Source organism: Stegostoma tigrinum, chromosome 34 (assembly GCF_030684315.1).
Source record: "Stegostoma tigrinum isolate sSteTig4 chromosome 34, sSteTig4.hap1, whole genome shotgun sequence".
NCBI classification, from domain to species: domain Eukaryota; kingdom Metazoa; phylum Chordata; class Chondrichthyes; order Orectolobiformes; family Stegostomatidae; genus Stegostoma; species Stegostoma tigrinum.
This window is the reverse complement of record NC_081387.1, coordinates 24,218,642-24,230,681: the sequence shown is the minus strand read 5'-3', so window position 1 is coordinate 24,230,681 and position 12,040 is coordinate 24,218,642. Positions and strand designations below refer to the sequence as shown.

Genomic DNA, 12,040 nt, shown 5'->3' with positions numbered 1-12,040 from the left:
ATTCTGTGATTATTCATGGCTTTCCTGCTTCTAAAATTTACAATGATGTTGATGTAATCTATGCTTTGGAGTAAACTTATGGTCATCTATCCTAATACCTTTTCAATGTGGTCCCATGTCAACTTTTCTCTGCTAATATTCTTGTGAAGTAACTTTGGACATTGTACATCATAAAAAATGCGTTATAAATGCAAGATGGTGTTGTTTTGTATTACAGCCTTTATACTTACGATAATTGATGTCGTAATGTTTATAACCTGCAAAGGTAAAACAAAACATCATTTCAGTGCACCACATTTCTCATCAGTCAAATTGGACAATTGTACAGTTGCAAAATTAGGAATCCAGAATGTTCCCCATTCATTGCACTGAAATCTCAATCAGGTTGGAAAAGAAACATACTGAGACCATGATGGGATTTAAACGCTAGTTAACTTTTGTAATACTGCATGCAATTCTGGTCTCCCTGCTGTAGGAAAGATGTTGTGAAACTTGAAACAGTTCTGAAAAAATTGCAAGGATGTCGCCAGGGTTGGAGGATTTGAGCTATAGGGAGAGGCTGAATAGGCTGAGGCTATTTTCCCTGGAATGTTGGAGGCTGAGAGGTGACCTGAGAGGCTTATAAAATGAGCGGCATGGATAAGGTAAATGGACAAGGTCTCTTTCCCAGGATGGGAGGAGTCTAAAACTACAGGACATCGGTTTAAGCTGAGAGGGAATGATTTAAAAGGCAAAGGGGCAACTTTTTCACACGGGGGTGGTGCATGTAAGGGATGAGCTGCCAGAGAAGTAATGGAGACTGGTACAATTACAACATTTAAAAGGCATCTGGATGGATATATGAATAGGATGGGTTTAAGAGGCCTATGGGCCAAATGCTGGCAAACAGGATAGATTACTTTAGGGTACCTGGTTTGAATGGACAAGTTGGACTGAAGGGTCTGTTTCCATGCCGTACATCTCTAAGACTCTATAGCTGTTCTATTCTGTCCACTTAATTGAGGGCAGGCTCACTAATTGGCAAATACTATTTGCTGTCTAGTTTTCTTGTATTAATGGAATCCAAAACAGATGATGACTCCAACTGCAAGAACAGGGAGAAGTGCAGAGATTTGAATGATGGAATGCATTATTATAGCTGACAACAGACTGAGCTTTGACATGTTGCATTTTGACACACTCTGTCTCTTAAACTCAGGAAATAAAATTCTTTCCCGTCCTGGAATTGTAAGCCTGATTTTCCAAGAAGTGGCAATCTCATACAATCACCTACTGTATAACGCATACCCCCTGACCTGCCATTTTCATCACAATATTTATATCACTAGTCAAGTTCACTTCCTGGTCAATGGTATCCCCAGTACATGGACAGTACAAGGACTCAATGACAACTATGCCATTAAATGTCAAGGGGTGATAACTAGAGTTTTTTTTTGTTGAAGATGGTTGTTTGTCTGGCACTTGTGTTTTCTTACAACTCTCTTCACAATGAACCATAAAACCAATTATTAGGTGGTCTGAAAGTTCTGATAATTATGCAATAGTTCTAACATTGAACCTCTGTATCAGCACTCTTTACATTATATCCTTTAACCTGGGATGAATTTCACACTCTCCCACATCACATGTCAGGTGAGAGCTTGGGGATGGAAATAAAGCAGGTAGCCAGACCACAACCTCCTCGAACTGTCTTCCACATTATACTGGTTGCGAAGGTATCAGGCATATGTCCCAATGTTATTAAGACAAAAGCATGGCTCATGGCGAGAAAGGAGAGCTTGTGCTTTGTGCACATTAAACAACACCCCCTCTCCTCCCCTCCACACTCTCAAGATGGAACTTCCATTTGGTGCCCCCACCCACCAACACCCATGCTGTACCCATTGTGAACCTCCACATCTCGCTGCGGTCTCCCAATCCATGCCTGACCAAAACAGCCAGACTTGCCTTCAAGTTCAATATCCATGATGTTTATTCCAGGAGACTGCACGTACTCCTGGTAGGGACTACTACTGGATTCTGGTACTGCAGGCAGTGAGAGGTAGTTTTTGCACACCCAAATCATTAAGGCTGCCCAAGATAAAGTTTTTCAGCAACGATACTAAAAAAAGGCAACGTGCCCGCTGACTTCAACAGTGTCACAAGAAAATGTTCCCTGAGCTGGTCACCCTGGAAATTTCATCCTGTCTCTATTATACTTAACCACTTTCTGTTGATACAGGATACTTTTAGTGTCATGGTGATCAAGTTGAGGCACAAGTCTCCAGTGCTTTTGTGTGCACATGCCATGACTTTCTCAAGGAAGTCTTAACTCTGCCAGATAACATACACCTTTTGGAAATTCATGTTAACGTGCCTTGATTGTTCCACAACCTTTGTGGCATTAAATTTTATTCAATATTACAAACTGACATGGTACTCTCAGACCAATTAATTCTTTTGATCATTTTGAATTGAGCATTTTGAGCCAATATTTCTCTAGCAAAATTTTCTTGTCTGTTGTGTTCACAAGAGTGCAATCTAAGCCAGTATTATTTTCCAACATCTCTTAGCTTTCTAATATGCATACAATCAGAACAAAGTGCTTCTCCCATGAGTTCTACTGCTGTCCATGTTTGTAAAAACATTCAATATTACCGTGGTAAAATTCTAAGTTACAAAACCAAAGCTATCTGATTTCAATCATCATAAATCATGGCTCTGGAATGATTCAGAAATATATCTTACCTTCCAAAATGCAAAGCAGTTGTAGCTCTGAAAGTCAAGAACATAGTGAAGTATTATTGAGAGGGGCTCCACAGATACCATCACACCCTTTACAGGTACTGAGCACAAATTCAACATTCAAGGTACTTCCCAGCACTAATGAAATTATATGGAATTCATTTCAAAGATAAACAACTGAAACTCTGAACAACTAGGTAAATTTTAAACTTCTACCATAGAATCCAGTGAATTCTTACAGAGCAAAAAGAGGCTGATTGGCCCATGGAGTCTGCACCAACCCTCCAAAAAGCATTCCACCCACCCCCATACAATGGCCAATCCATCCAATGTGCACTTCTTTGGACTATGGGAGGAAATTGAAGCACACAGCAGAAACCCACACAGACATGGGGAGAACATGCAAACTCGGCCCAAGCTGGAATCAAACTCACACCCCTGGCACTGGAGGCAGCAGTGCGAACTACTCAGTTTTTGATTACATTTTGACTGAAGAAATAATCGCATATACCATATTTCATAAGCTCAGAATTACCATGTTATTCTAAAACACTATAAAAAGGACGGTGAGAACTTTGGTCATGCTATGAAGTAATTACAACATTTTGCAATGTCAGTATATCAGATAACAGGCTAAGTATAATTTTAGGTCATACCAATTGCTCTCTTCATTACTATCTAGTAACTAAGTGCCATGCAGAAATAAAATGGAACACAGAACTCATCTCAAAATCTAGTGACACAAATGTGCACCCGTTTGTCTAAGATATTGTAATTGTGTATGGTTATGATGCCCTGTCCATTTCTCATTGAATGGAGGTTCAAGAGATCACCAAAAGACATTTTAACACTCCAAGTTTGATCTGATTTTTACAATTTCTAATCTCCAGCTTCATTGTCCACTGTCCTTTATATGCATCTTTTGGGAAACACCTTAAGATGTTTTACTTGATATGAAAGCAACGAGATCAATCGTACAGATATAGTTAGAACTGCTGATGCTGGAGTCAGGGATAACACAGTGTGGAGCTTGAGGAACACAGCAGACCAGGCAGCATCAGAGGAGCAGGAAATGTGACGTTTCGAATTGGGACCTTTTTTCAGAAATGAAGAAGGGTCCCGATCTGAAAAGTCAACTTTCCTGCTCCTCTGATGCTGCCTGGCCTGCTGTGCTCGAGATCAATGGTGCATTGTTGCAAGTCTGGGAATTTTATAATCAGTAAAGGGCAAATGACAGCTCCATCAGAAAGTGTTGGAAATATTCAGCAGATCAGACAGCATCAGTGGAGGGAATAATAAAGTTAAAATTTCAGGTCAATCACCTTTCATTAGAAATTGGGTAAGGAGATAAACTGCCCAGTATTTCTTCTGATCACTGTACGAAAATATATAACGCAAGATAAATGTTGAAATGGGCGGGATAGGGTTGGTTACAAAGTGTTTCAATTGAACTGTCTGTGATAAAAATGTTCTTAAGTCTCACTCAAAGAAGAAACAAGATTAAGTTGTGAAACAAGATTAAGTTGCATCCTTTTCAAGCGCATTGAACAGGGTTCCACTCTACAATTCAGATTATTGAAGATCCACATTGTTGTAAATAATTTCCAAATCAGTCTGTTCAGAGAAGTTATTGCATACCTCTGGAGCAGGTAGACTCCTGGCTTAGGGGGCAAGGACACTACCACTGCATCACAAGCACTATAGTTGCTGTATTTATTTTCCTAACCAATCAGGCATGTTATGACACACCTCTGTGGCAGGTGAGGTCTGAACCTGGGGCTTCTGGTTCAGAGGTGGGGACATTACTACAAGGACTCCCCCATATTGTTGTATATTTCATCAGTTGCTCTAACCTTTGAGATATCTTATCCATTCAGTTGTAATTCAAGCTTGACTGGGCATAATTCAGGATCAAGAGTGACCACCATAGGGCCTTTCATTAGGTCACATGATATAGTGAGAAATGATCTGATTAGAGCAGCTTTTATCTCATAGGATGACTTTGAGTAGCTACATGAGTTCCATAATATCAGAGCCATTGAAAAAATCCATTTGATCTTCTTTTCATTCACATGGCATGATAATCAGATGTGAAGGTGTTTCAGACACAAGAGGAGTGCAATATAATGTGGTTGGGGAAGCAAAACAGACAGAACTGCATTCATCATTCACTATACCACAAGTGAAAATTGAATTATCATGAAATCAATGTTGTTAGCCTTGTATCTGTACCCACATCCAATAACACTATGAGGTTGTTGCTTACACAGTATTTTACACAGTCCTTTTACTGGTATAATATTGAATTGCAAGTTATGCTCCTACCTTTGATTCTTTTATGTTTTTTCCTGTGGAACATTACGTCAAGAACAACAACAGTAATTACAACGGCTACAAGCACCCAGAAAACTATCAGCCACACATTGGTCTTGGGAAAGAATATTTCTGAAAAATAAAACAGACATAGAATAAATTTCTAATCAGAAATATGCAATCCCAGCAGGTCCTAAGTTTGTTCTGGTCATCGCCTGTACCAAAGGGAATGAAATTGCGCAGAAAAGGCAGAACCTTTGAAGCTAATGCAACTGCACTTAACCATGAGATCCATGGCTTCATTTCTTGCACTTGTTGAATAATCAGATTACAGTCAATCATTAAACAATCTTTCTGCTGCAGACTGTTAGCCTGTCACCTCTGCTGAACCATGAGCACATGTGAATAGTTTTGAGAAAGGGAAAAGGATTGTACTCAGGCTGTTCTCCCTTGGTTCTTGACTAACCAGCTGGAAAACACTTCAGCACTGGAGGAAACCAATTTGCACAATAAGTTTTATCTTAAACAATAAAAGGTTGTTCATATACCTGGTATCCGAAGACGGGCCTCTTCTTCTTTGTGTAATAAGCTGTTTTGCATTAGACAGGAGAATCTGTTCACTGAGTCACTTGTAACATCAATTCGAGTTAAAACAGTAAAAAGGCCATTGGAATCTTTTTGATGTGTTGTTTCAGGCTTTGCATTCACAACTCGTCGATTTCCATCCAGCCACTGGACAGTTGGCTCAGGATACCACCCATTTGATTTACATGAAAGACGAACTCCTTGGCCACTGGTTCCCTCCAAGTGAATCCAAGGCTGCTGTCCAATACCTTCAATTAGAAGTTAATTCTCTAAGTTAATATGATCAATGAAAGTTACTTTCCTAATGTTTACTGTGACAGTGCAACTTAATGGTAGACAATTAATATGGCAAATCAAGATCCTCTAATAAAAGGTGTGTGTCAGTGAATAACATTGTGGTCCTTGTTCACAGTATTCCCAGTTTTTTTTTAAAAGTTTGAAGAAAATGAGATTAAAGCTGAAGGATATGGATTCTTACTAAAGTTTGTGTCCCATAGCTGGCAATTAATGACATGATGCAACTTTTTTTGACAGCTGTGGGGGGCTTGTTTGGAACATTTTAATTAAATTGAAGCACAGTTACTTCAACCTCCAAAGCAGGATCACACCTGACACTACTACTTCTCTTTCATATAAGAAATCCTTACTGTCATTTTTCTCATCTTTAAAACTTGATATTCTCCCTACTGACCTCTACAATTCTATGTACACTCTACACAATCCAAATCTGTGTCATCTATGTCCCATCCTGCACTAAGATTCACTTGTCAATTAATCACTCACCCTCACTAACATACATCAGCTCTGAATCCTACTTGCAGTAAATTTATAATTGTTTTCATTGCTTTCCAATAACTAAGGCCCTTTATCAACCACCTTTGAAGGATTTTTCAATCTTAAATCCCTTTCCAGATCCCACATTTTTCTCTGCATTTTCACAATGTGTCCAGCCCAGTTCTCTACTATTTACTCCTTATTTGGTCCTTGGTTCCTTCCCCCTCCTTTGTCCTTCTGCATATTTATACCTCAATGGGTTATTAACAGCACTGTATAAATGCAAGTTATATCTTATTCACTTTTTTCTCTCACACTATGGAAACTGGAATTTTCAGTGCTTGTCATGAGAAAAGACCATCCCATTTCAAGTTACACTGAGTTTACGTTCTGCAAGTAATGTTTCTTCAAACATAGTCTTATCCCTTTACGTGAACAATGGAAATCTAGAATCTTGTCTAAATGTGTACCTGCACCATTCAAAACACATTCCATGCACAGTTTTGTAATTGTTATCCATATCTATCCATCAAGCTAGATTTTTATCCAGTTCTCTCACAAAAAAAACAGAATTATTTGCCTCTGTTGCCTTTTATCACGTTCTCCAAATCAATGAATGGATGCATAAGTTATTCTAACCCCTGTTTCCATTGGTTTATTTCTGAATCTCCGAGTCTGATAATAATCCAGGTTACAATTCTCAGGTGTCTCTTTGTATATCCCCTCTTACACTGATGGCAATGAAGTCACCAACTGGAGCACAGAACATTAAACTTCTCTGAAGACAATCTTACTATAGGTTTTAGACCTGCAATTTTTGGGTACAGCAATGCTAGTCACTCCTAAAACTAGTCCAGATCTCTTTCTTTTATCACATCCTTCTGCATTTCACAGTTTACAACAGCATAAGCCAAAGTCATGGCAATTAGATCATTTATGTTTGAAACAGTGTCTGCATAATGCATGTTCCTCCAATCTTTCCAAAGATAGACTAATGGGCAACAGCAAGACAAGCTCAGTGATAAATAAATGAGGCACTTTCATGATAGGTTGCAAGTGACTATACAGAGAAACAGCTGTAATCTAATATTGTTTTGATTCAATCATTGTTTTGAAATTGTTCTGAATTTGAAATTAATAAACAAATTTCTCTACTTCAGAATGAACTCGGCTTGTTCCATAGGTTCAGTCGGTCAAATAATTATTGAAGTATCTCTTCACCCGACACCACTCCCACAACTAACTTCACTACAACTGTGTTCCCAGCATAGAAGAGCTTCTCTCTCTGACCTCTTTCTCCTGTTCGGTAAGTCACTTGATAAAACCCAGTTCATCATTTCTTGAAAATATCATAAGAGTCTCTGTAGCAGGGATCCAGGGTGCTTGGCCCATCAAGTCCACACCGACCTTCCTAAGAATCTCTCATCCAGAGCCACCTCCTAAAACCCTGAATTTCCTAGCCTGCTCATCTCTGAAGAAATCAGAGCAGCCAGAGGAAACCTACAGAGACACGAGGAGAACGTGCAAACTCCACACAGTCACCGAGGGTGGAATCAGATACAGTTCCCTGGCACTCTGGGGCTGCAGTGCTAACCACTACAACTGTGGTTCAGTACATGTTAAAGGTTTAGGACACCTGTTGTTCCCAAAGTAAAGAGCTGTCATCCTGGTTTAATGGCTGTGATGAACAAAATACCACCCACTGTCTTCACTAGAATCAATAAACTGAATAAAAATGAGCCAAATTAACTCTTATGTCCAACAAATGCACAGCTTCCAAATAAATATTTAAAACACATTCATCCATAAATTTTCTTAATGTGAAGAAAGAGAAAAAATGATTCTGAAAATGAGATCATATATATTTAAACTGTGATGATACAATCGAATAATTTTAATTGAATACCAGCATAAATTTTCAGTGTGAAACTCTAATGATAGCGCTGTGTGGTTTATTCACAAATAGCCTTTATTTTTTAGCCCACTTTCATTTCATTTTCACGTAATATTAGCTTTGAAATTACAGTGTTTTAAAAAATTCTTTCCAATTTGAAAATTGTAACGGTGTGTACTCACCTCCAATTTTGAGATTTATCACTGCTTCCTCATAGCTTGATTTGAAGTCAATAAAACATGTGTAGATGCCTTCATCTGATGCTTTCACTTTCTTCAGTCTGAGAGAGGCATTTCCATGGGGAAACTCGCTGTTAAAAAGTTCAGTTCTTTCTCGGTAAGCTTTATCCTGCAAATTGGGTTGATCCTGTTGATTGGCATATAAATGGACTGGCGAAGTAAAGTCGGACCTAAACCATCGAACCTCCAGATCTTTCAATGATGTACCTGGTTCCACATGGCATGGTAATACAGCATCATCGTCCACAGTGACTATAATGGGATACTTTGATCCAATGACTTCAAATGTCTCGGCTGAAATATAATATTTTAAATGATGTCATCAGTGCCGTGATTCTAGCTGATGGTAATACAGAACAAGTAAGGTCTCGGAGTGAAACCAGGCATGATAAGCTTCAAGACTATTGTTTAAAATTCAGATACGTGTTGGTCAGTAACTGAACATATTCATGAGGCTACTGATGTACCTAAAGACAATAAATTAATTACACAAAAGAGAAACGTGGAAGCGATAGCCTAGAGGTATTATTGCTGGACTGTTAATGCAGAGACCCAGTTACAAATCCTGGCATGGCAGATGGTGAAACTGAACATCTAAATCTTGAATGTACATAAAACATAAATTTGAACAATAAACATCTGGAATTAAGAGTCTACTGATGACCGTGAATCCATTGCTGTTTGTCAGAAAAACCAATTTTGATTCAGTAATTTCCTGTGGCTAACCCACTTATCTTGCATATTAGTGGACACTACGGCCATGCTATATTGCTCAGAGTGTCCAGGGCTGAAGACTAAGTGGGTTAGCCATAGGAAATAGAGGGCTACGGGGGTGGGGAAGGCGTTCTGTGTGGACTTGACAAGCCAAATGGCCCACCTCCACACTGTAGGGATTCTGTGATTTTATGCCTCCACTTCACTTTCCTACCTGTTCCAGGGAGAAAGAAAGACAGAGAGGGATTTCCAAACAAGCCTCTCTCAAGTTTGAACTTCTTTTATTTCTTAAGAAAAGCTCATATTGAAGCCAAGTGACCTCCAAAAGGTTGCAAACTACAAATTACCCTGCTGCAGCTGTCAAAGTTAAGGTTGTGATCTCATTCAGTCAATATTCAAATTTCAACATGTTAGCCAAGCATGTTTCTGAAAGAGATTTAGGAAACTTAGCTGAATTTGTGTTCTGCCAAAGTTGACAATGTGTTGAAACATTTTTGCTAAAAAGATGCTGCAATTAATTAAATTGCTGGAGAGAAGGAGCCACAAAGCTGATCGACCATGATGCCAAAGGTCAGTTATGAAAAGAGGCTTGGATTTTTTCAATAAGATGCAAAGAAAGTCTTATGGATATATTTATAAATACAGTTTAGGTATTGGAAAGAATAAGTAGGGGACACTAAATTTCCAGGGTGTGACAAGGAAACGACAAGGGTTCCAAAGTATGACTATATAGGGAAATTCTTCACACAGGACAATGAGAAGGAATAGATTCTCAGGAAGAGATGTGGAGGCAATAATTCCTGGATGCTGACATGGGGCTTTGAAGAAATCTCTCGATGACTGAACAAATACAGATCAAATTGGTCTGCTCATCGGTATTTATCTTCATAAAATGACTCTTAAAATCCTTAGTGTGGAAACAGACCCTTCGACCCAACAAGTCCACATCAAACCTCAGAGCATGCCACCCAGATCCATCCCGCTATAACCCACCAAATCTACACATCCCTGAACACTACAGGCAATTTAGCACGGCCAATTCACCTAGACTGTGCATCTCTGGGCTGAGGGGGGAAACCGGCACACCTGGAGGAAACCCACACAGACACACAGAGAATGTGCAAACTCCACATAGACGTTTGCCTGACACTGGAACTGAACGTGGGTCCCTAGTGCCGTGCGGCAGCTGTGCTAACCACTGAGCCACTGTGCCATCTTGTGATCTCAGTAGCAATAAAACAGTGACTGAGCAAGGGGCTCTCAGACAAGAAACCAAGGACTACTTTAGCATTAGAACATAGAACATAGAACAGTACAGCACATTATTTGAACCTTATCAGTAAATCCAGTACGTTCATGGCCACCAATACAGGGGACAACTTTTTATTCTACATTTATTTTGTTGAATGTAAACTTCCCAGTTGCTATGATAGGACTTCATGCCTCTGCATTATTAGTTCGGATTTCACATAATTAGTTTAGAAACATAATCACTATGATAATCTAGTCACAAGTGGATGGTTGCTATATCTCAAATGAATTTTCCTTATGCCCAAAATTGTTCACCTCAAATATAGTAACCCTTATAGGTCCAGGCAAATAAGATTTCTCATAAAAACTCTTTCTTACCCAGCATTGCAAATTGAAGAATACTGAATAGGAGGATAACACTGACATGTCTTCTGTTCATCTTTGTGCAAATTTAATTGATGACCTCAAAGAAAATCCTTGTTAACCTTATGAAGAAAGCATCAAAATAATCAAATCACATTGAAATTAAGCTGAAGGGTGCTAAAATATGAACAATTGCAACAATTTATGAAATTTCTGTTATAAAGCTGTTATTAGACCAGACCAAACATCCTCAAATTATCTTAGGAAGAGAGCCTAGACCTTAGCTTTTTCTTATTTTAGTGGTAAAGTGTAAGGCATTGTGTTCCAGATGCAATTCAATTGGTCAAATTACCAGGCTTGAAACTAAAACAGATCACTTTTCATGAACAAAAACAGAAGTTTCTGGAAAAAACTCAGCATGTCTGAGAACATCTGTGAAGAGAAATCAGAGTCAATGTTTTGGGTCTGGTGACCCTTTCTGGTACAGAAACTTCTGTTTTTGTTTTTGATTTACAGCATCTACAGTGCTTTGTTTGAACATTTCATTCATACATTATAATTAAAATGCAGACAAAATATAATAAATAAGTTTAACCTTAACTCTATCAAAATGCTTAACAAAATAATATACATATGAATATATATAATCGACTTCTACCAACTAACTATTCCAATATAGTAAATACCATAAACACATCCTTGGCAAAGGCAAATTCCGTTAAATAGATTGTCTCACATGCAATTCTAGCAGCAGGAAGAGAACCCAACGTTGTAGCTGTAATGGAGAGAAGAATAAGAGCTTCTACATACAGCTTCAAGACTCCAGCAACTGCAACTGAACCTTGAGAGCTTGAGCCCACGCCGTCACGCTGCTTTTACTGCTCCAACTTTCAAGAAAAAGCCCAAGGCCCCAAGCAGATTACTTTATTGGATTCAGAGCAGACTACTCAACACCTCAGTCTCAACGTTACTTCGTATAAATAAAGGACAAGATACACTTCTTAAAGCCATGGAATTGTTACAAAGCAGAGGTACAATCTTAAGACAAATAAATTCCCCATTGTTCATTCCCCATCTCCCTCACACCTGGTAAACCTTGACCTTCAGTTCCTCATACACGATATATGTCACCAACCGTCTTCACAATTGAATAGGTCCATCACAGTTAGAGGGAAGTCAAACA

The 12,040-nt window shown here is 38.8% G+C and overlaps 1 protein-coding gene across 1 annotated transcript in view; it reads right to left on the bottom strand.

Annotated features, from left to right (window-relative positions):
• LOC125446336 (butyrophilin subfamily 3 member A1-like) overlaps nucleotides 1-12,040 on the bottom strand; it is a 49,738-nt gene that overhangs the window by 32,736 nt on the left and 4,962 nt on the right. The window contains exons 2-7 of the mRNA XM_059639623.1: nucleotides 10,873-10,979; nucleotides 8,473-8,823; nucleotides 5,586-5,870; nucleotides 5,050-5,169; nucleotides 2,728-2,754; nucleotides 231-257 (exon numbers count right to left, since the gene is read on the bottom strand). Coding sequence (XP_059495606.1) covers nucleotides 231-257; nucleotides 2,728-2,754; nucleotides 5,050-5,169; nucleotides 5,586-5,870; nucleotides 8,473-8,823; nucleotides 10,873-10,933 — 871 coding nt within the window. The 5' untranslated portion in view covers nucleotides 10,934-10,979. The remainder of the gene's footprint in view (nucleotides 1-230; nucleotides 258-2,727; nucleotides 2,755-5,049; nucleotides 5,170-5,585; nucleotides 5,871-8,472; nucleotides 8,824-10,872; nucleotides 10,980-12,040) is intronic.